The sequence below is a fragment of the Alnus glutinosa genome, chromosome 9 (genome assembly GCF_958979055.1).
Source record: "Alnus glutinosa chromosome 9, dhAlnGlut1.1, whole genome shotgun sequence".
Taxonomy (NCBI): Eukaryota; Viridiplantae; Streptophyta; class Magnoliopsida; order Fagales; family Betulaceae; genus Alnus; species Alnus glutinosa.
Genome location: NC_084894.1, coordinates 3,230,129 through 3,251,300, shown reverse-complemented (window position 1 = coordinate 3,251,300; position 21,172 = coordinate 3,230,129). Strand labels below are relative to the sequence as shown.

General features: G+C 34.1%; 2 protein-coding genes and 1 non-coding gene across 5 annotated transcripts; all 3 read left to right on the top strand.

Moving 5' to 3' along the window:
- Positions 1-5,597: 5,597 nt before the first annotated feature.
- LOC133878262 (aldehyde dehydrogenase family 3 member F1-like) lies at positions 5,598-11,160 on the top strand. Of its 3 annotated transcripts, XM_062316794.1 has the most exons (10): positions 5,604-5,976; positions 6,125-6,193; positions 6,744-6,840; positions 6,978-7,184; positions 8,891-9,015; positions 9,163-9,267; positions 9,376-9,548; positions 9,694-9,784; positions 10,242-10,391; positions 10,707-11,156. In XM_062316794.1, the coding sequence occupies exons 1-10, from the start codon at positions 5,779-5,781 to the stop codon at positions 10,971-10,973; spliced, it is 1,482 nt and encodes a 493-aa protein (XP_062172778.1). In that variant the 5' UTR covers positions 5,604-5,778; the 3' UTR covers positions 10,974-11,156. The 3 variants fall into 3 exon arrangements, with proteins under 3 accessions (XP_062172779.1, XP_062172780.1, XP_062172778.1); XM_062316795.1 differs by lacking the exon at positions 10,242-10,391 and having other exon boundaries at positions 5,598-5,976; positions 10,707-11,160; XM_062316796.1 differs by lacking the exon at positions 6,744-6,840 and having other exon boundaries at positions 5,600-5,976; positions 7,115-7,184; positions 10,707-11,159.
- A 1,134-nt stretch (positions 11,161-12,294) lies between these two features.
- LOC133877144 (origin of replication complex subunit 1B-like) lies at positions 12,295-20,550 on the top strand. Its single transcript, XM_062315391.1, has 16 exons — positions 12,295-13,545; positions 13,649-13,784; positions 14,689-14,841; positions 14,939-15,079; positions 15,164-15,315; positions 15,395-15,494; positions 15,618-15,740; positions 15,822-15,983; positions 16,097-16,154; positions 16,289-16,467; positions 16,619-16,733; positions 17,350-17,420; positions 18,012-18,107; positions 18,678-18,754; positions 19,575-19,658; positions 20,234-20,550. Exons 1-16 carry the CDS (start codon positions 12,653-12,655, stop codon positions 20,295-20,297), a joined length of 2,604 nt encoding a protein of 867 aa, XP_062171375.1. The 5' UTR covers positions 12,295-12,652; the 3' UTR covers positions 20,298-20,550.
- Positions 14,749-14,826, top strand: LOC133878728 (small nucleolar RNA snoR28). The gene has a single exon (XR_009901972.1). It is a non-coding gene; the product is annotated as a small nucleolar RNA snoR28 (small nucleolar RNA).
- Positions 20,551-21,172: the final 622 nt, after the last annotated feature.

Below are 21,172 nucleotides of genomic sequence, written 5' to 3'. Positions count from 1 at the left end.
AGTGCAAACTTCTGCGCCCACTATGTGGCTGATTGGGCTGCGACTAGATTTACCTCTAGCTGCATTCCCACCTCTGTTTCATCGTTTAGTTCTTTTAGTTTGTCCATTCCTCCTTGTTTTGGAATGGATTTTTCTTTCTCTTTTAAAGTTCCTTGAATTCTTCTTGTAAGCTTGATTACTGTTGTACTTAAAAAAAAAAAAAAAAAACAAAAAAAAAAAAAAAAACAAAACATTAATGAACTCAAATGAGTCAAATAGCACCAAACTCGTAGGGCTGGCAAAACGGGTCACCCGACACGACCCGTTTAGCCTAGACCCAGACACGACACGACAATTTCACGGGTCACCCGACACGACCCGTGAGACCCGTTTATCATAATGGGTCGAATCGGGTCAACAGACCCGACACGACCCGTTTGACCCGTTTAGCTTAAAAGTTTTTTTTTTTAAAAAAAATTTTTTGTAATTACTTTTTTTTGTGGGGGGGGGGGAGCGGGAATTTTATTAATAAATAAATTAAAATCAGCTGCTAAAATCACAAAAGTCAGAAATTGGCAGGGTAAAAAAAATAAACTAAAATCTGTAGCTTTTGCATTTCAACCGAAAAGAAGAAGAAGAAATGTTTCGAAAGTTGACTCTGAAAACTATGTTCAACAATTCCGGCCGGCTTAACGCAAACCTTTGTAATATATCACCACTAAATTGGCAGCAGCTATATCTCCGCGTTGCATTTTTTTTTTTTGTTTGCAATAATAATATGCATTCGTGCTTGAATTGAAGGGCTCTTGATGATTAGCCATGAGGCCGGAGTCGGTGGGTTTTGTCATTTGTGTTTACTGAAACCGTTGCGCCCAAACCACGTAAGAAAGCATCTCCAGGCTGTTGATGGGGCATAGTTTAATTCGTTGACTTGACCCACTTACAAACTCGATCGCCCAACGTTAACTTCAATTCAAACTGTTCACTCACTACAAATACAATCCAAAACGACTTTGACTTTTATTTTGTTTGACACATTCAACTGTCTACATCCTTTTAAAATAACAATTGAATAATATATATATATATATATATATATATATATATAAAACTATTCTTTCTTTCTTATTTTAACACATATACAACTAAATTTTGAATCTACTATTTGATTTATAAGTTCTGTAAATTTAATTACAAATTTTTAAATGAGATGTGTAAAAAATATATTTATATCATTTTTCAAATTGAATAGAAAAAAATTATTTTAATTTAGTCCGTTAAATTAACGTATATTTTTGACGTGATCGTGGATAGCAGTTGCTTCACTAATTAATTAGGTTTAGGAAGCTTCACTTCCTTTGCAGCACATGTTTCCGGCCGTGTAAATCTCCATTCCATGCAAGTTGTTTTCATGGGGGGGGGGGGGTGGGGAGCGGGAATTTTACTTCTAGTGGGCTTTTTTTTCTTTTTTTAAATTTTTAATTAAAAAAAAAAAAAACCTAATCGTGTCTGGCGACCCGCCGCGACCCGACCAATATAAACGGGTCGTAAATGGGTCGATCCGTTTATGACCCAAACCCGTTTAAGGTTGACCTAAACCTGTTAATTTCGTGTCGTGTTGTCGAGTCGTGTCAAAATTGTCGGCCCTACCAAACCCCATTAAAATAAGGGAGAAAAGCATAGAGCTTTCGTGGAAAAAGAAGAAGAAGAAAGAGCTTGTGTGGCTGCGGGGCTTCTAGGGGACTGGGGGTAGGTCTAGTTATTGAACCATTAAATTCACAAATATTAAGGCTGTAGTTTTGAAGTGACAACCGACAAGAAAGAGCTTGCGTGGCTGCGGGGCTTCTAGGGGACAGGGGGTAGGTCTAGTTATTGAACCATTAAATTCACAAATATTAAGGCTGTAGTTTTGAAGTGACAACCGACAAGAAAGAGCTTTTGTGAGGCCATTGAAATATTGGCAACAACTTGTTCATAAAATGGGACCAATCTTCATTAAAATAAGGCCATGTGATTTCTATAATAGCCTGTACGGTGCGTTTAATTGACTGGTTGACAACGACTTGCATACAATGGGATTGAAAATAAAGTTGATAATTTTTCACAGCCCACAAACTTGATACGAATCTAATATGATATTAGCGATATTTGGGTTGAGGGGCTTAATCCATTTAATTTAATGGGTTGGGTAAGGGTTAGCTTATATATATAATCTTAAATTCATGTCTCGATACGACCTGAATCCAACACGTTATAAAAGGATTAGCAATTTTTGATACGAACCGCAAACTTGACACAAACCTAACATTAAATTAGCAGGTTAGGGTCGAAGGGTTTGACAATTTTTAATTAAATTGATCAGATTAGTATTTGCCTATATAGTCTTAGATAAGATCCAAATTTGACACACAAACATGAATTGCCATCCGTAACAAGTCACGACATTGGAAATGTTTCTGCATCAAGTCTTTCCCCTTGTATTTCGAACTTTATTAGCAATAAAAACCTCTATGAATCTTTGTCCCGTTTCTTATATTTGTTACTATATTTCCCCCGGCCACCCCACCCCACCCTACCCAAAATAATAATAATAATAATAATAACAAATTGGTCATTAAGGTTGCGTGTAAAAAGAAAATTAAAATTATGTAAAAAAAAAAATCGGATAAGCAAAATTGTAATACATGCACCTCATCATGGTTGTATGGTGAAGTAGATGAGTCTCCTGTAAATTTCCCAGTTCTCTATAATATACTATTAACACCTGCATGTCGGTCTGTCACCTAACTTTTGAAGCAATTAATAACATCCTATAAAATTATGAACAAGCTCATCCCTTAAGTTTTTTATTATTATTATTATTTTTATTTTTTTATTTTCAAGAAAAAATGAAGTTCTTGGATAATATTGGGTTCGGACTAAAATAGCATGTGAAAAAGAAAGAAAAAGATTTGCGTTGTCAATTGAAGGTCATAATCATGCATGCATGATGCGTACGTACCAACCGATCGAATTAAAGTTGTTGGGGATAAATCCCACTCAACCCGATCCAAAGAGAAGATTCAAAAGTCAAATAGGTCCAAACAGATAAGAATAATGATAAGATAAGAATAATGATCATATCAGAGGTCTAAGAAGATATCAGATTGGAAGTCTAAGAAGATATCCAATTAGAAGTCTAGTAAAGGATTGAAGTCCAATTAGAACTCGGACAGCAGTTCTAGATCAACAAGGAGCAGGAGTCCTAATCCAGGTTTGACTCCACTTCTATGCCTATAAATAGGCTCATACCCCAGGTATAAACTAAGTCTCAGAATTTTATGCATAGAGCATTATTTCTCTCACAGAAGCTAATTTAGGCATCGGAGCGGGACCCTCGGAAGGGTCCCTAGGTTTTGTTGTTTTGCAGAGTTATTGAGAAGCGTGAAGAACATCAAAGGAACGTGCAGATTCATACCATACCGGAAACTGTACCAACAAAAGTCATCTAGTGTTGTTATGATCATTAGTCATCGAATTAGGTGTTAGTTTGCGTTGTAATAAATATCATTAAATTTTGAGATAAGTTCACTTATTGAATACGTGGATTACATGTTGATTTTATATGATCTCACATATTCAATGGTGTGGATTTGCTCATTTTCTTGTGTGGAGACAGAGCCAGCCGGGCCTTAAGCAAATTAGGCGGCCACTTAAGACTCCCAATTTAATAAGGCTTCTAAAAAAAAATTAATAATATATATATATATATATATATTTAAAAAAAACATGTCTTAATTATCATCAATATACATTAATAGGCCCCAAAATATGGTAAAAATAAAATTAATAAAGGCATTAATATAATGTAAGACCCAATTGGCCAATTTTATAAGGCCCCAATTACGAAATATCAATAAAGATTATTTCTAAAAAAAATAAAAAATTAAATGCCTTAATTAAAAAAACAAGATGGAAAGTCTCCTTTAAAAAAAAAAAAAAAAGAAAAAGAATTAAGCCAGCTGTCCCGACGTTCAAATTTGGCATGCACGCTGGCACTGGTAGAGTCATGCAAGAATGGAAGGAGTGAATGTCGGCCAATGAAAAATATAGAACGAAAAAAATAAATAAATAAATTAAATGCTAAGAAGAAAGAAGATGGAAAGTCTCTTTCAAAAAATAAGACTGAATTAAGTCCAATTATTCCACGTCCAACGTTCCTTAAGTGATAAGTCCAACGTTCAAAAAGACATCAAATAATATAAAATGGAATAAATAAATGCTAAAAATAAGAAGATGAAAAGTCTCTAATTAAGTTTCCATTTCAAATCATTCTCTATATTTACCCCCCCCCCCCCCAAAAAAAAAAATCATTCTCTATATAAGTTTTTATTTTTTATTTTTTTAATCTCAATTTTCCTATTCAAGTCGATCTTATTTGAATTTGAATTTCTCTTTTCTTCTCCATTTTTATTATTTTCCTACAACTTACTATTCAAGTCCTTAAAATCATTCTATATCTGATCAGTGAAAAAAGAAAAGAAAAAAAATGTTAGTTACTAAAAACTCAATCAATCAATTGCATTAACTTTTTTATTTAATTTTAAGAAATAATTTTACAATAACTTTTTAATTTATTTTTATTATAGTCATAATATATGTAATTTTTTTTTTGTTATAAATCTTGTTTATTTAATTTGTAAATACTTTTAGTTATAGATGTTTACTAGAAATTATGCTTGTGGATATGAAAAACTAAAAAAATACAAAAGTAGAAAAATTAATTGAATCTAAAAAAGGATCTTTAAATAAATTTGTTATTGGCACTAAACAAAATATAAATGATAATTTAGTTGAAAAACACATAAATGAACAAGAAATTCATGAAAAAGAGTTAGAAGACAATGAAATAATACAATAAAAAGATGACATTGAAAATAATGATATTGACGTTCAATTATGTAATACAACAATTCTTGAATATAAAAATTTAATATGTAATTTTGCATCCCAAAAAGCGAGAAGAATGAATTTTGAATAAAAATATAATTTTAAAATAAATAATATTTAATTTTAAATAAAAAGACTAGCTTAACCTTCTCGCCTAAGGCCTCCAAATATATCTAGCCGGCCCTGTGTGGAGATGGACAAAAAATGTAAACAAAGCATTTCTCTTATAATCCCATGGTTTATAGGATCTCTATTATCTTGTATGTGTATGCATGTATATATCTTTACCCGATTAGGTATGTCAATATACAAAAAGAATTATTCATTTCATTACAAACTTTTTCTTGATATTAAAGCAAAGGTTTTGAATTCAAACATTATCTTCATTATTCACCTATCATTTTGCTTAAATATTCAACATGAGTGTCACTTTTTAAGAAATAGTTTAAGGGCACGCGTGAAAAGTATCATTAGTATATTAATTGAAAAGATAAAGCCTATCATTTCTTATGTATTCAAGCTTTTAAGATAAATTGTAGTTTAACTAACGTAAGGCAAGTCTTTTAGAAAGCCACGTTTTAAATATACCATTGAATTTGTTGGGTTTAGCAACAAATGAGATGGGTAGAGAATGAATTTGTATGATTTTCCAACTAAGAAAGTTATATATTATTATCTAATATAATTCTCTTGAAGTTTGTACAAAACCCAAAAATGTGAAGAGGTACATATAAATTAGAAAAAGGTGATGCTGAATCTCCTCTGAGCCCACTTCATTACTGTATGTTGGTAGTACACAGTGTGCATGACGAGCAGCCTTTATGAACCCCAACAAGCCCGCAAAGAGGTTACTCTGTTTCTCTCTAAACCATGGAGACTGTGAAAGGTTTGGAACAAGATTTAGAGAATATGAGGGAGTATTATAGGCATGGAAAGACGATGGAAGCATCTTGGAGGAAGTCACAGCTCAAAGGCTTGCTTACTCTCCTCAAGGAGAAAGAGCGAGATATCTTTAAGGCTCTTAAGCAAGACCTGGGAAAACATCCTATTGAGTCTTTTAGAGACGAGGTATGAATGTCTTTTTGCATTTTCTTGTTTGAAAATTAAAACTTCAAAAAAGGGTCAGAGGATCATCAGAAGTTTGTAATAATATCTTTACAAGGATTTAATCAGCAGTAAACTTGGCTTATTATATGTACACTGTCCTCATTTGCAGATAGGAACCTTGATAAAGTCTCTGAATTTAGCACTGGAGTCTTTACAAGAATGGATGTCGGGCAGAAAGGTAAGCTGATCATCCATCAGGCTTTATATGGCATTTAAGGGATGCATTTTTTGTGGCTTTGAAAATGAAGAACAGCAGAAAAAGAACCAATTATTTGGATGTCATTCCCTTACAACGAAACCCAAAAGAATATTTTGCTGAGATTCAAGAAACAAAGTTCAGCCATGCAGAGACTATGTACTATCGTATCCCCTTTCTGGGTGACCAAATAAAAAATTCATTCCAGAAAATGGCCTTTTGACACAGATATGCACCTGTCAGGAGCTCTTTGAGAGAGACTTTGTTTAGAAAATGGTTAATTTACTCATTTAATTAGGATTTTAACACTCCATCTTCATTAACGAGGTCTAACATGTAGAATATTTTTTTTTTGAAATGAAAGGTGAATCGATGGAAATAAAGTTAGAAATCAAGATTTTTAGCTCTAATACCATGCATGTTAAATCACTAGCTACTTATATTAAAAGCTTAAGCATATGTTATTCAGGAAGCTATTGGAGAGAAAGATATATATACTAACCACCACGTTTTGGTAATGTATTGTTGATAGGCTAAACTGCCACGAATTGCTTTGCTCACTACTGCAGAAATTGTTCCCGAGCCTCTTGGCCTTGTCCTCATTATATCATCTTGGAATTTTCCCTTTGGTGAGAAAAATACTTTATAGAACAAGTCAGAACCTTAAGATAGTTTTGTTCCCTTTTTTTTTTTTTTTTTTTTTTTTCCAACGTAACATAATTAATGAGGGTGATAAAATTATTGCCATTTTGTATACAAAATATAGGGCTGTCCTTGGAACCTCTGATAGGGGCAATAGCTGCTGGAAACACAGTGGTTTTGAAGCTCTCAGAGTTGGCTCCTGCTTGTGCTTCTCTTCTAGCAAATAATATCCCAACTTACATGGACAATAATGCTGTCAAGGTTGTCGAAGGTGGACCAGCTGTTGGTGAACAGCTCCTACAGCAGAAATGGGACAAAATCTTCTTTACAGGTAAAAACAGTGTGAAGCTAAGTAATCTTATATTTGGGGGCCTTAGGAGAGAAGTTTAAGTGAGACCTTTTATTTAAAATTAAATATTATTTAATTTAAAATTATATTTTTATTCAAAATTCATTCTTCTCGCTTTTTGGGATTCAAAATTACATATTAAATTTTTATATTCAAGAATTGTTGTATTACATAATTGAACGTCAATATCATTATTTTCAATGTCATATTTTGTTGTATTAATTATTTCATTATCTTCTAACTATTTTTCATGAATTTCTTGTTCATTTATGTGTTTTTCAACTAAATTATCATTTATATTTTGTTTAGTGCTAATAACAAATTTATTATAGATCCTTTTTTAGATTCAATTAATTTTTCTACTTTTTTATTTTTTTAGTTTTTCATATCCACAAGCATATTTTCTAGTAGACACCTATAACTAAAAGTATTAACAAATTAAATAAACACGATTTATAACAAAAAAAAAAATACATATATTATGACTATAATAAAAATAAATTAAAAAAATAGAACGATAAAACCTGATTTATCAAAGCTTGAATTCTCTTTAATCTGTATGATATAATTATCTAACACTTTTAACCTGCACAAAGAAAGGCAAATTAGTATAAAATTATTTATTAAAATTAAATAAAAAAGTTAATGCAGTTGATTGATTGAGTTTTTAGTAACTAAACCCTTTTTTTTTTTTTCGCTAATCAGATATGGAATGATTTTAAGGACTTGAATAATAAGTTATAGGGAAATAATTAAAATGGAGAAGAAGAGAGAAATTCAAATTCAAATAAGATCGACTTGAAAATGAAAATTGAGATAAAAAAAAAATGAAAACTTATATAGAGAATGACTTGAAATGGAAACTTAATTAGAGACTCTTCATCTTCTTACTTTTTAGCATTTATTTATTTCATTTTATATTATTTGTTTGGTAGTGTTTTTTTACCGCATGAAAGCCCGATCCTTATTCTTGAAGACTTGAAGTCTTGAACGTTGGACTTATCACTTAAGGAACATTGGACGTGCAGTAATTGGACTTAATTAAGTCTTATTTTTTGAAAGAGACTTTCCATCTTCTTTCTTCTTATCATTTAATTTAATTTATTTTTTTTTTTTATTTTTTCTTTTTTAAGGAGACTTTCCATCTTCTTTTTTTAATTAAGGCCTTCAATTTTATTTTATTTTATTTTATTTTTTAGAAATAAATCTTTATTGATATTTGGTAATTGGGGGCCTTATATATTAAATTGGGCCCTACATTATATTAATGCCTTTATTAATTTTATTTTTACCATATTTTGGGGCCTTATAAATGTATATTGATGGTAATTAAGACATAATAAAAATAAAAATAAAAATTTATTAATATTATTTTTGGAGGCCTTATTAAATTGGGGGCCTTAGGCGGCCGCCTTATTCACCTAAGGCCCCAGCCGGCCCTGTAATTTTTTTTTTTTTTTTTTTTGACATGCCGGCCCTGTAATCTTTCTTTCCTGCATTTGGGTTTTGGAAAATAGAATTAAATGTTAAAACTAATGTTAGGTGTTAAATCACCACTTTATCATAAAAGCTCGAAGTTGTGGGTTCAAACTCCCCCTTAGGTAAGGTCCAACACGTGAAATAAAAGCTCAAGCCGATAAAAAATGATAAATTTAATTAGGCATTTAATTTATATTCTTTAACACTAGGAAGCGAACGGATTGGACGGCTTGTTATGTCTGCGGCTGTGAAGCATCTGACGCCTGTTACTCTGGAGTTGGGTGGAAAATGCCCTGCTATTGTTGATTCCCTTTCTAGTTCTTGGGAAATGAAGGTAAGTTTAACATTAGCATATATGATTTGTTTGTTGTCACATAATTGCCCTCACCTTTGCGTCTCTATTTTGTGTCCAAAATTTATTATATAAAAATTTCATGTTATGACAATTTGCTTATTGGAGTCATTTTGTGCTAATCACAAGGTTGCTATAAAGCGAATTCTTATGGCGAAATGTGGGTCATGTGCCGGTCAAGCATGCATAGCTATAGATTATATGCTTGCAGAAAGGAAATCTACACCCCCTTTGGTATGAAAGTTTCTTAATATATATATATATATATCATATTTGGTACTTCAAAGTTTCTTAATTAGTTTCTAATGAAGCAATATGTTGAAATGAGATGCTCTTCTTTAGGTAGAGTTCATGAAGGCCACGATCAAGGAAATGTTTGGAGAAAACCCAAAAGAATCATGCAGTATTGGAAGGATAGTAAACAAACACCATTTCATGAGATTGAAGGATCTTCTGAACGACCCGAATGTCAAAGCTTCTATTGTTTATGGTGGTTCATCTGACGAAGATAACTTGTAAACAACATAATCTGTTCTCTTTTTGTCCATGCTGGTTAATATTGTTTAAGCTTTCTTTCTTTTGAGAAGTTTGGCTTATATGTGAAATCATTTAGTGTTCATATTTGAAAATGGGATTATAAACCTCCATGCATGCATGCAGGTTCATAGAGCCAACAATCTTGGTGGATCCCCCGCTTCATGCAGCAATCATGACAGAAGAAATCTTTGGCCCATTGCTTCCAATAATTACTGTAAGAGATACATAAGCAAGTATATATACAAACAGTTCTATTTATTGGTTTTGATGGGTAGTTTTGTCTAAAATCTGGTGATATCTGAAGAAAATCCAAATATACATTATTATTATTTTCCTAATTGATTAGGAAAAAAGGTTACAAGGGTGGATCCTTCCCACTTCTGATCCGAAAGGAAAAAGAAATGGGCGATTCAATTAATAAAAAAGGGTAGGCTTCCCAACAATTGATCTAGTATTTGGATGAGGGACAGCTTGAGTGCTCGGGGTTTACCCGTGCGTTAGCACAATATAATTTTTTAATTGACTGGAATACTATTTTCTTGGTTTTAAAGATTGAGAAGATTGATCTAGTATTTGGGTGAGAGACAGCTCGAGTACTCAGATTTTATCTGTGTGTTAACACAATATAATTCTATTATTTAATATAAAATACTATTTTCTTGGTTTTGCAGCTGGAGAAGATTGAGGACAGTATACAATTCATAAATTCAAGGCCTAAAGCACTTGCTATATATTGCTTCACCAAAAATAAATCTCTAGAGAGAAGGATGATATCCGAAACATCATCTGGAAGCGTGACATTCAACGATGCACTTATTCAAGTATATATGTTTCACTACTTTTATTAATTAAGCCTATGTCTGTCTATGTCTTGACTAAATTAATACGGCTGATTAAACTCTTAGCTAAATATTCTAAAAGTTTAAGCTTATACAAAAATTATAAATTTAATAATTTAATTAATATTTTAAAACTTATTCTCAACAACCTAGTAAAACCAAACATGTACGTAAAATATTTAACTGAAATAGTTGGAATAAAGCGTAGAGTTAGAGATCGAAATGATACATTTTATATAGATGATCTTGCTGGTACGTGGTTTAATTTGAAGACTTGTATTGGCTATGTGTGCGTAGTATGCAGCTGATACACTCCCATTCGGAGGAGTTGGTGAAAGTGGGGTGGGCAGATACCATGGGAAGTTCTCGTTTGACACGTTCAGCCATGAGAAGGCCATTGTAAGAAGAAGTTTCCTGACTGAATTTTGGTTTAGATTTCCTCCATGGAACACTCACAAGCTGCAACTCCTTGAGTGTACCTACAATTACGATTATCTTGGATTACTTCTTGTCATTCTGGGCTTGAAAAGGTGTAGACGAAGCTACCAAGCAGATTTTCATTGAGAGATACATATTTATTCACCCAAATAGTACGTAATTAACTAAGGGGAATATGTGGAGAGATGCATTCACGTACATGCATGTTCTCTCAAGTTTCTTTTCTGTCTTGTGTGTATAAAGAGAGGAAATATTGTTTCTCAAAATAATTGTGTTTTTATTTCATTTCTAAATATAATGCTGTTTGCATGTTATATATATATGTAAAAGGAAATCTCTAAGAGATTTATGGAAAACTTCACTTACCTCCCGCCCATTGTGTTACACATATGTAATTTTAATATAATGAATAAAATACAAGATATGTGTATAGTTTTTAATATAACATTTTCATGGGTGAAAAAGTTTAGCATTTAAGCATATTTATCGGCGATTATTTATTTTTCGCGCTAAATTCCAATCACAAGCTCCTCACAAAGTTTTTAGCTCTTTAGTCTGCATTATACTTTAGTATTAGCCAAAGTTCTACATTACAAACCCTAATTACACTTAAAATCCTAATTAATTAACTATTTCACCCAACAAGCTTTTATCTTCCATTCTTACTCGACCCTTAGGTAGTCTAAAACTCCAAATGTGCCTACTTAACACAACCTAATATTTTAAAACAACAAAATGTCACAACTTAACAAAAGGTCTCAAAGATTCTAACTTTATTCATTCTCTTCACACTTTCCTCTTGTTAAACAACCTGAGGGTACGTGTTCTATTGTGACAAACATAGAAGGGTTAAGCAATTATTTATGGCCAAAACAAAGGATAGTCTATAAAGTCTCAAACTTTAATACAAAATTTATTTATTTATTTTTTTTGTAAAAAAAATTATTTTTATTTGTATAAAAAAAAAAACCTAAGCTCTCTCTCTCTCTCTCTAGGTTTGTTGGGTGGCAAGCTGGGGTTTGCTAGGGTTTTCCAGCCCTTAAATAAAGTCTTTCTATGCTTTTTTGAACTTTTGGATGTATTTTTGTCTTATGTACAAACAATTTTCCTAAAATTATGCTATCTCATTCGTGGCATTGCCCAGATATTCTCTAGTGTCTGACGTGGCATCGTTAGAATGCCAAAACGGTCGTTCAAACATTTTTGCTAAATTATAGTTTATAAGTGTTTTTTAAACTTAAAATCTTCGGTGTCATCATCCTCTTAATCTCCAAAACCAAGCAAAACTCCCATCTCTCTCTCTCTCTCTAGGTTTGTTCCATGGCGAGCTGGGTTTGCTAGTGTTTTCCGACTCTTAAATAAAGTCTTCCCATGTTTTTTTTAAGCTTTTGAATGTATTATTGTCTCATATACAAATTATTTTCTTAAAATTATGTTATCTCTCTCGTGACATTGTCCGAAAGTTATCTAGTGTCTGACGTGGCATCGTTAGCACACCAAAACGGTGAGTCCAGACATTTTTGCTAAATTATAATTTAAAAGTTTTTATAAACCCAAAATCTTCGGTGTCGTCATTTGAAAGGAAAGCATGCAAAAATTCCATAAGCAGATGAGAAAAAAAAGAAGGAAAAGATAAATTGGGCAGTGAAAGCTACATGCGCACAGCGGTTCATTCAACGTTCAAAAGGTCTCGAAAATGGAGGGAACGTTTCCCGCCAATTATCTCTCTCTAGAAAAACACTCTCTTTCTCTTTCTCTCTCTCTCAAAACCCTAGCACCGCCATCACTGCATTGTCCGTACGTCAATGGCGGAAACCCCTCAGAAAGCCCACCAGACCCCAAGGAGCTCCAAACACCAACAACAAGTCAAACCCAAGCCCTCACCTTCTCTCACCCCTGCAACCCCACAAACCCTAGCCCCTCGGAGATCCACTCGCCGAACCTCCCTACACTTCAATCCAACCCCCAATCCCCACAAACACGACGACGGAATCGAAAACCCCATCGAGGACGCTGCAAAAACCCCAAGAAAAGCGAACAAAATCAGGGAGAGATCCGTTCGAAAGACGCCCCGGAAGTCGATCAACAATGCCGAAGAAGCTTGCATTGAATCAGTGAAAACACCGAAGTCTGCGAAGAAGAGTGAAAAACCGGGGTCGAAAAATGGAGACGATGTCGTTGAAGTTCAGGTATCGTTCTCGCCGGCATCTCCCGACCCGTCCGAATCGATGGGGAGGAAGAGGAAAAGAGGGGAAGGCGGGATGGTGGTCACGAGAGCTATGGCTTCATCAAAGTCGGAGAAGAAGAGGGGCTCGGCACCGCCACGGAAGCGGGTGTATTACAAGAAAGTGGTGTATGATGGGGGCGAGTTTGAGGTGGGGGACGATGTGTATGTGAAGAGGAGGGAGGAGGCAAGCTCAGATGGCGAGGAGCCGGAAATGGAGGACTGCAGGGTGTGCTTTAAGGTCGGGAGGGCTGTGATGATTGAGTGTGATGATTGTTTAGGTGGGTTTCATTTGAAGTGCCTGAAGCCGCCGTTGAAGGAGGTTCCGGAAGGGGGTTGGATATGCGGGTTTTGTGAGGCTCGCAGATCAGGCAAGGAGGTTGAGCTCCCGGTGCCACCGGAGGGGAAGAAGCGGTTGAGGACGATGAGGGAGAAGCTGCTTTCGAGCGATTTGTGGGCTGCCTGCATTGAAAGGTAGTAGCTTTTTGTTGTTTTTAGCTGAATTATGTGAATTTGTGATGTTATTGTAGTTTGTAATGTGTGTAGATTTGGTGCTTTGTTGGTTGGAGGTGTGCAGTATGTGGAAAGAAGTGGATGGTAGCTTTTGGTGTCGGGTATGTTGGTATATAATCCCGGAAGAGACTGCAGCTGGAAGACAACCACATAATTTGAGGAGGGAGCTTTATCGCACAAATGATTTTGCTGACATTGAGGTGGTAGCCGATATTTTCTCTTGATTATATAGCTATTGATAGAACAGATACCACTACAGCTGGGATTCGTAAAGTTGCCTACAGTATTCTGTTTGGGAATCTTTTTGTTCAAAATTCTTGTCTTTGACATTCTTACAATTCTGTATCTATTCTAGTAAAATAGTACGTGCTTTACTTGTTTATTTGTGTTTATCAGTGGAAATCTCAAAGCCGCTAGCAAACGAGCGAGAGAACCCCTAGCAACATACTCAAATTTTACTATAGGAAATAAGCATAAAGAAAAAAATAGAGAAGAAAATGACTGATTCAGCTCTCATTCTGGATGAGAGCGGATGTTAAAAAAATGCATGGATTTACATATAGTGATGTATCATTTCTGACAGCTGTTGAAGGTTCAGCAAAGAGAAAGTCCCAAGTCACCCTCCGCAGTAATGATGGACAACCAGGGACATCATATCTCCTAAAGCAAGCCCAAGTGATCTATTTTAACATTCCATAGCATATACCTAACTATCCAGTTCGGTGAAGTTAGATATATAAGTTTTTCATAATAATGCGCGGAAATACCTTAATTTTTTCGAAATGGGGATAGAACATTCATCAATAATTGTTTGACTGTTTCCATTGGCAGGTGAATTGAATTCAACCCAATAAGTACATAAAAGTAGGGCATCATGCTAATTGTTTTTTTACCATTTCCCCATAACTTTCTGCTTATATACACAGTCCACTGAACAATTTTGTTAAATGGTCTATTAGGTTCTGTAAGTTCAGAAGTATTCTGAAACTGCAAAATCCTCCTAATTTCTAGAACTAGCTTTTGATGATAGTTCAGGCATCAGCTTCCATTCTTTCTTGGTTATCATCCTTAAGTTTGTAACAATGCTAATGCACATTGCTGCAGATGGATTCTATTCTTAGACACTGCTCTGTCATGAATCCTAAAGAATATGCCAAGGCCATTAATGAAGGGGATGATGTTTTTTTATGTGAATATGAATATGACATTTATTGGCACAGTTTCAAGCGTCTTGCTGATATTGATAATGGTGAAGAGGTAAGAATTCCAGACGATAGAGGCAGCATTTGGGGCTTTCAATGATATCCAAATTGAATTAGCATTTAAGATTTATGGGCTTATTGTTATTTGGTAGGATGGTGAAGAAGTTGACAATGATGAAGATTGGACGCTCTGCAAGGATTCAGATTCTGATAGAGATGAAGACTTTGGACATGAAGAGGAGAACTTAAAAAAATTACTAACCAAACTTTCCCCAGCTCAGGAGTTGGCTGCAGTATGACACTATTCTTTAGTTCAAACTTGTGGATTTAAGTTTGGTGATTGCCAAATTAAAGTAATCTATGTGTAATTACTACAGAACTCAAGGAAGGGACAGTTCTTCGGACTTCAAAAGATAGGGACCAAGAAAATCCCAGAGCATGTAAGATGCCACAAGCAGACTGAACTTGAAAGAGCAAAGGCGACACTTTTGTTGGCATCATTACCTAAATCTCCACCTTGCAGGAATAAGTACGTGCAAATTGAAATGTTATAGGTTTTCTTATGTTCATTTGTTCTTACATTGCAATGAAGGACACTTTTTTTTCAGAGAAATGGAGGAGATTACCGCATTTATCAAAGGTGCCATCTGTGATGATCAATGTTTGGGACGTTGCCTATACATTCATGGTGTTCCTGGAACTGGCAAGGTAGGATCTGTTATAATGTGTAAAATATAACTCTGTTGTTTGAGTCATGCTTCAGATTCCCTAGTTTTCTTCATGCATAACAAATTTTACTTATTTGATCTTCTTATGTTTATGAATCTGCAGACAATGAGTGTACTAGCAGTAATGAGGAAGCTGAAGTCTGAAGTTGATACAGGAGGTGTAAGACCCTACTGTTTTGTGGAGATTAATGGTCTAAAGTTGGCATCCCCTGAGAGTATATACAGGGTAAACATATTAAATTGATCCTATTCTCTTTTTGGGGTTGTATTCTCCGGTTGTCCTATAGTGAATCCTATGTTCTTTCAGGTTATATACGAAGCATTAACTGGGCACAGAGTCAGTTGGAAAAAGGCTCTCCACTTGCTGAATGAGCGTTTTTCGGATGGAAAGAAAACCGGAAAAGAGGATGACCGACCTTGTATCCTGCTCATCGACGAACTGGATCTTCTTGTAACAAGAAATCAGTCGGTAACTGGTTCATGTTGTGATGTCAAATTTTTTTAATAATAATTTTAAGGTCATGTTTTTAAGACATTTGTAAAAGATTGAAAGTCACTTATCCATATCCCTTTTTCTCACAGGTTCTATATAACATTCTTGATTGGCCTACTAAGCCACATTCCAAATTAATTGTGATAGGTATGTCTTATGTTGATTAGGCTTCTTCCCAGCAAATCTAAATAACAAAAACAGAAAATCAAGATATTGATGGGGATGACAATGATGATGTTGATGGCTGCAATCTTATTTCTTTTTAATGAATATAAATTCAGGGATAGCAAATACCATGGATCTTCCAGAAAAGTTGCTACCTCGTATTTCAAGTCGTATGGGTATCCAAAGGCTTTGCTTTGGCCCTTATAACTATCAGCAGCTTCAAGAAATCATTTTAAGTCGTCTTAGAGGCATTGATGCATTTGAAAAACAAGCTATAGAATTTGCATCAAGAAAGGTCAGTGTTTTGCTATTTGTTTCATCATGAAACTTGATTTTGCCTCATTAATTTCTTGTCTAATAAATTGTTTGCAGATGATAAACACTCACTCTATGATATTGTTTGTTCATTTTTAAATTCAATCTTAACATTCTGTACTAATATTCAGGTCGCAGCAATATCAGGAGATGCACGCCGTGCTCTGGAGATATGCAGGCGGGCAGCAGAAATAAAAGATTACAATATTAAGAATCTGAAGTCCACTACCAATTCTGTTCCTTCAGGTATATGGACTTATTAATTTGTTCACTTACAGTGGACGATCCCTTGAAAGTTTTAGGTTAAATCTTGTTTTGAGTCCATTGCACCCATGCACAAGTGTAAAATGTTTTACCACATCTGTAGTGTCCAGCGTTGGGCAGATTGATGTGTACATCCATTTGATTTCATTTTGTAAATCAGTTGTCTTTTTTCTTTTTTTTCTTGATCTTGTCAATGTTCAAGATCAATTAGACTAGTACATCTGTGTGAAGAAAGGTTTGCATGTGGTCCCCTTTCCCCGAGGGGGATAATGTGTTTAATTGTGATCATATTTTACACCTTTCCAATACTTTAAGCTACTCCAGTGACTGCATGTTTTTAGCTCGGTCCAAATTGTTAGCTTTATTTTAGTTTTCTTTTATGACATTGATGGTATATGAGATGTTATTTGGCGCTCTTACATCATACGAGGACAAGGTCCTAATGGTAAAGAATGAGAGATGGACTAGAGAAATTAGCTAAACCATTCGTCATAATTGACCCTTCTTCCTATGTAAAATAAGTAAGACACTGCGTCATGAGAAGTAGGATTTGCTTGTTCTTTTCAATAATTTAATATAATATCTCTCCATTTTACAGGAAAATCACTTGTTAGTATGGCCGAGGTGGAAGCAGCAATCCAGGAAATGTTTCAGGCACCTCATATACAGGTCAGTTTAATATTTAGTGTATATGTAGTCAATAATGAATTGGGATCTATTTCTTGGCCACACCTATCCTCCATTTGTTCGAGTGGTAAATGACATTTTGGAAGAAGATTCCAAAATGGTCAAATGAGGCATGTAATGTTGTGATCTATATGTAATATGCTATGAGACAAATTAGATGTGGATGGACGGCCTTTCTTAAAGGTAGCATGCTGAGGGGAGAAGAAGCTGTTTTCTTGTGAGATATCAGAAGACTTGGAGAGTTGATTTGTTGTGAACACGTTGATGATTCAAGTGTTTCAGAGCCTATATAAGTGCCAGACTTGTTAAGAACTGTAACTCACAGAAGAAAAGCTACTGTTATAGGACCAAAACTATCACAGGGCACAAATCATTGAGTAACCATTGACTGATTGAATGCTTTTTCTGCCGCATCGGTCGACAAATAGGATTCATTTGCTAGCTTAGGAAATAGTCATTTCAAAGGGGTGACAATAATGATTTTTCATTTATATTACACTTGCAGAGTGACAACAATGTTGTGATCTTCTTGGGATATGCCTTAATAACAATTTTTGTTTTTTCCTTTTGCAGATAATGAAAAGTTATTCCAAACTGAGCAAAATCTTCTTGACAGCTATGGTGCATGAGCTTTATAAAACAGGAATGGGTGAAACCACCTTTGAAAAGGTCTACTTCTCAAACTTCTCTCGTAAATTTTTTGTTCTTGCTTTCTGTTTTGGTTATATTTGGATTTCTTTTCATTTTCTGACATTTCACAAATATTTCAAAGCAGAAACCTTTTAAACTCATCAAACATTCCAACTGGTGGAAACCTTGGAGCAAATTTTTTGTTTCTTTATTTCTTTTTGGGTCAGTTAAATAGCTGGCACCCTCAAAGAATCTGAGAGATTCCTTGATGGAATATCCAACTTCCAAGGACTGAACCCAGCCTTTTACACAAAGTTTGGGCAGGAATCTATTGGTGAATACTTGGAGCTTTCTGTATCCTGAATTTTGCTTCTTCTTTGCATAATAGATCAACTAGAGTGCTCTGCAAACATGAAAATATTAAGTGAAAAGCTCGACTGTAGTCACTGGATAGTACAAGTAGAAACTGAATAAGCATGACTTTTAGTTCACCATTACCCTCTGATGCCTTCAGCCAGCTGGAACTGTGGAAACTTTTTAAGAGTGTAAGAAATTTAAGGTTAAGAATACGTGTATGTGTATTTTATTGAATTTTTATTTGTACTGCAGTTGGCAATGACTGTATCATGTCTCTGTACAAGCAATGGAGAAGCATTTCCTGGATATGACACACTCTTGAAAGTTGGGTAAGTCATGTCATACTATTGTTTTCTTTCTATAGAAATTAGAAGAAAACATGGTCTCACAGTCATAACCTTTACATATACTTCAAAGGGCATATGGAAACGATGATGAAAAACTCTCTCTCCCATTTCAAAACAATTGTATTATGCTTTCTGTCCTCTTACTTACATATTTGATATTAGCTTTTTAAAAGCATAATCCCTTTTTCCTCTCTGCATTTCATTATATTTTCTGACCATTTAGGGATGACCCTTTCTTATATAGGTTTTATTATTAATTTGTTTATGTGCTTGTGGATGTAAATGACTTCCATCTTTATAATACATCATTTGTTATGAACCTAGATATCAAGTCTGTAGTGGAATAAATTAAAATAGGTTTTTAGAGGGAACCTGGGCCTCCTTCAAACATATGTTCGAAAAATAATTTTCTGAATGATTCCTTCATCAACATTAAGCAGTCCTTAAATAGACTTACAAACAGATAAGATAAATAATACTCACTAATGATAAACCCAATTTTAAAATAATGATAATAAAACTAATCTGAATTCTAATTGATAAAACTATCCTTAAAATAGCCATTAATCCTTATTAAATAAAATCCTACTCTAACACAACTTCTAACCTATTTAAGAATAATCCTATCTGTAACTGTATTTTGCTTGTAATAACAAATTGAGATAATTCTTTTTCAATTTCTTCAAGCTGTCCCCCTTAAATAATATAAACTGATATGGAATTCATTTAGTAGAGTTGATGTTAATGAATTCCATGTTTAGGTGAAAAAATGAAATTCCTTTATTTAATTTTTTTCTGGCAGCTGTAAGCTTGGTGAATGCAGAATACTTCTATGTGAATCAGGCGCTAAACACAGGTTGCAAAAGTTGCAGCTCAATTTTCCAAGGTTAGTTGTCTATCAAGCCCTCAGCTAAAACAGATTGGATCCAGTTGACCTTGCCATGTAAATTTCAATTACTGCAATTATACAAGCATGAAAGGAAGTGTCTTGCAACCGAACTCTGCCACTAAGCATAACTTTCTTGGTTTTCTATGTACATTTGCCGGCGCAAGGGCCACTAGTATAGAAGACTGTCAATACCAAATGTAGTTCCAATTTCATTCACTAATTTTATCCTTTATTGGTCCTTCAAATGCTACGTCTCTAATAGAAAATTACTAGCACAAGATTGAGGGTTCTTGTTTGACATTTAAGCTAGTCCTGTGGAATTCTGCCCAATCCTTAGAATTGGTTATCCTCTTAGACTCATTGTTTTTACTCTAGGATTGCCATGGCCACCATATTGAGGAAACTTTTTGAGAAGAAACAAACATTTATTGGTTAATTGTGATATTCTTTATGCATTTGCAGTAGAAAAAAGAAACAAACATTTTAAAATCGATCATTCAGGCATACAAGATAGCATCAGAAAACTTTGAAAGCATTGTAATTTTGACTAATTGCATTCTGCTATGTGGCAGTGATGATGTGTCATTTGCACTCAAAGACTGCAAGGAGATCCCTTGGTTGGCTAAGTATCTATAATTCAAGACCCAGAATCACATTCAATATTTAATTTCAGAGCAATTTTGACTTGGTTCTCAATACTTTTTTTAATTCCAAATTCCTATTAATTCATGTTATGTTATTGGATACCTCCATCTTTCTTTCCTTCTCTTTTTAAGTATGACAACAATAAGTTCATCTTGGAGAAATTGAATCTTTTTTTTCTTTTTCTTTTTTTGAGTAAGAAATTGTATCTTGTTTTGAGGCGTTGTTATTTTTCCTAATTGTAAACTTTGTGAGACAAATAAACTTTTAAATTTTATTTTGTTTTTGAACTTTATTCAATCTGCACTGTCTTTAACTTTAGCCCTATCATTCGCCTCATTGAATTAATTGAATTTTGACCGCCTAAATGCAAATTAATCTGAATTCCTTAGCTCTGGTTACTACCGTATTGGACTTTGATTACTCAAATTATTCTGCACAAAGATAGAAAGACAAAACTAAATAGAAATGAATTACCCTAAATTTTGGAGAAGGTTTGGGTTTATGGATTGCCTGTCGAAATCATTTTTCTGCAAAGAAAATAATAAAAATGATTTCCCTTAAATTTTTGCATAAGGTTTGGACTTAATATTGTTAAAAATTACATTTTTATCATACAATGTTGATTTGATAATCTCAACTAGCCTTTAAATCAGTTGTGAAAAAAATAAAAAATATAAAGGATTGGTTAAAACCGTTGTATCGGCATTTTAGAATAATTATTCTTGAGCTTGTCTTTCTTCTACGTTTATATAATTGTCATAGATGCAAATAGAGAGGGTTCAATCATCGAGCCACTGACTCAATCCAAAAGGTTCCAACTCGAGTAACCCTTTGATTGATCAAAACCTTTTTTTTTTTTTGAGATT

What these genes read in the sequence shown, in the direction of transcription:
- LOC133878262 (XM_062316794.1), top strand. Translation starts at nt 5,779, where the DNA reads ATGGAGACTGTGAAAGGTTTGGAACAAGATTTAGAGAATATGAGGGAG. An exon ending in ATCTTGGAATTTTCCCTTTG is followed by an intron (nt 6,841 to 6,977) that starts GTGAGAAAAATA and finishes TACAAAATATAG; the next exon opens with GGCTGTCCTTGGAACCTCTG. An exon ending in CATTGCTTCCAATAATTACT is followed by an intron (nt 9,785 to 10,241) that starts GTAAGAGATACA and finishes TTGGTTTTGCAG; the next exon opens with CTGGAGAAGATTGAGGACAG.
- LOC133877144 (XM_062315391.1), top strand. Translation starts at nt 12,653, where the DNA reads ATGGCGGAAACCCCTCAGAAAGCCCACCAGACCCCAAGGAGCTCCAAA. An exon ending in TAGAATTTGCATCAAGAAAG is followed by an intron (nt 16,468 to 16,618) that starts GTCAGTGTTTTG and finishes ACTAATATTCAG; the next exon opens with GTCGCAGCAATATCAGGAGA. An exon ending in GACACACTCTTGAAAGTTGG is followed by an intron (nt 18,755 to 19,574) that starts GTAAGTCATGTC and finishes TTTTTCTGGCAG; the next exon opens with CTGTAAGCTTGGTGAATGCA.